Genomic DNA, 2,216 nt, shown 5'->3' with positions numbered 1-2,216 from the left:
AAAAACATGAAATTTTGTAATAATCTTGCGCCACCCTTGCACAAAACGACGATCATTCCATCCATTATCCTTCGGAATCGTTGTTCTTTGCATGTTTATTGCGAATTTTTTATTGATCTATTCCCTTGCAAGTGCACATTACAAAGGGCGAATGGAAAATCCACTAACTACGACGTTTTAATAGTGGCTGCCATAAACCACCGCCCGTAAATAAGAGTGGTTCGACTTTATTGCCAGAATCTAGAGTTATTCGAGCCGTAAGCGTAAAACCAATACAAAGCGCTTCTAATCAACCTGAGTTTTGTAAATTGCACTACTCTTGTAAGCAAGCAGCTCTGTTTCCTGCAATGGTAAAGTGACGCATCACTATTTATTAAATGCAGCAATAAATTTGCTGAAGCGTTGAATTAAAGATAAGGGCTGAGCGAAAATCGACAGGAAAATATTTAAGCGAGCTCCTCATTTAGCTTTCGCTTCTCTGGCGCTCTGTGTTTTTCCTTCAATTGACCCAATTGTTCCGAATCTAATGGTCCACTGTGTGTGCAGTAGCGTCCCCAAAATAGACAATTTTTTGAAAATAAACGAGTCGCTTAACACGCTATCAGAACAGACAATACTTTAGATGAACCTTGATTTTTCTTCAAACGAGTTCGCGGGTCGCAAATCATCCTGAAACTGTCACCACCTAAGCCTTAAAGATTACAAAATTCTCAACACAATCATAAGCCATAAACCAATAAAATCATGATTAAACCACAATTCAACCAGATAAGACAATATTTCTTTATCGGGCACTTGAAGCGATAAGCCCTGAATCTCCGTTGTAATTGTTTAATTAGCAGATTTATCAAGCCAGGTGGGCTTTCAGAACGAAAACAAGACTGCAAATTAAGAACACCAGATTGCACTTACTTGTAAGGGTCCTGAAGTTCCTCGGTAACAAAATTCAAGTAATTCCAGCCGCCGAAGGCAAACAGACCGGAATAGAAGCTGAGCGCTATGCTGAAAGCGTCGTAGTTCCCATCGAAGGCATTAGAAAAGTTCTCGGTATGTCCTGAAACAGAAAAAAATACTCAATTTTTTCGGCAAATTGCGCACAAATCCGAGTTTGGTTGATTCTGCGGGTAAACAAAATTAACGAGATTATGCAGCGGAAATTAAGCCTGCGGGCTGGAATGACCCGGTCGTTCGAACCCACCTTGGTAAGCTACCAGCAGAAGCCTTCAAGGCCAAAACAACAAGCGAACGGGGCGATTTAAAACTTCCTAAACACATGCACCTGGTACAGGAAACTTTCACTTTGATTTATATTTACTAGAATAGTGGGCAACAATAACGAAAAAACCGTGCAGCAACATTGCATTTTCGTATCTCCCCTCGTACATCCAAACGGCGCAACAAAGACACCCTCGTTTCCATGGCGACTGCTTAGTTTTTCTCTCTCCGTAGCACAGCGACGGCAAAACTCAAGCGCCCACCTAAACTACCAGGTGCATTCAAGAGGTACCATTCAACCTTGTTGCATTGTTGAAAATCGCACTTACCAGTTATCAAATAAACCAATCCAGTCACAATAATGGCAACCAGAGCCGCCAGCTTGGCAACGGTGAAAATGTCCTGAATCCTCATCGTCCATCTTGTGCTCAGACAATTAATGGCAGTCAAAAGACCTAAGGACATTAAACAATTGTTCAGCTTGGAGGTGGAGAGCACGAGAGGTTCGCCTCATTAGGCCCTCTATTCAGACGTAATTGCGCGGATCTTCTGAATGAATCAGAGGCCCGAATAAAGGGGATTTAATTGTCGCAAGACATCAGACTGTCCTCAAAGTCACTTACATAAACAGGCAGCGGCCAACAGTCTTATGGCATTGTCGGGCGGTTTGCATTCGGGGAAAAAGGGCTTTGCTGCATATTCTGCGAATGTTATGGCCACAATCGCTTGCGTTGTGGGGCTGTAAATTTAACTGTGTTAAGTACCGCCCAATAGAATATAAACCTATGGTGCAAAGAAACTTTTCCTTAGTACCCGAGCTGCTATTGGACAGTAACAGGAAATCTTTGCACCATGGGAGGAGTTTGGCTTGAAAATAATTGTATATACTTTCCTGACTGCTTCAATTCCAAATCAAATTCATTCCTGGGTTTCAGTCATTTATTGTCTCTATTTATCAATCAAAATACGTTTCGGTGTATTTTTCCAGCATCATCAGTTTT

General features: G+C 41.7%; 1 protein-coding gene across 1 annotated transcript in view; it reads right to left on the bottom strand.

The window, feature by feature from the left end:
- The window catches only part of LOC109538621 (Y+L amino acid transporter 2), a 7,260-nt gene that overhangs the window by 2,306 nt on the left and 2,738 nt on the right, over window positions 1–2,216 (bottom strand). Inside the window, exons 3-5 of the mRNA XM_019905940.2 lie at window positions 1,839–1,954; window positions 1,545–1,670; window positions 913–1,054 (exon numbers count right to left, since the gene is read on the bottom strand). Coding sequence (XP_019761499.1) covers window positions 913–1,054; window positions 1,545–1,670; window positions 1,839–1,954 — 384 coding nt within the window. The remainder of the gene's footprint in view (window positions 1–912; window positions 1,055–1,544; window positions 1,671–1,838; window positions 1,955–2,216) is intronic.

This window comes from Dendroctonus ponderosae, unplaced genomic scaffold (genome assembly GCF_020466585.1).
Source record: "Dendroctonus ponderosae isolate FM_Combo_2020 unplaced genomic scaffold, Dpon_F_20191213v2 Dpon_F_20191213_3, whole genome shotgun sequence".
Classification (NCBI taxonomy): domain Eukaryota; kingdom Metazoa; phylum Arthropoda; class Insecta; order Coleoptera; family Curculionidae; genus Dendroctonus; species Dendroctonus ponderosae.
The sequence above is the reverse complement of the archived record's forward strand: the minus strand, read 5'-3'. Positions and strand labels throughout refer to the sequence as shown.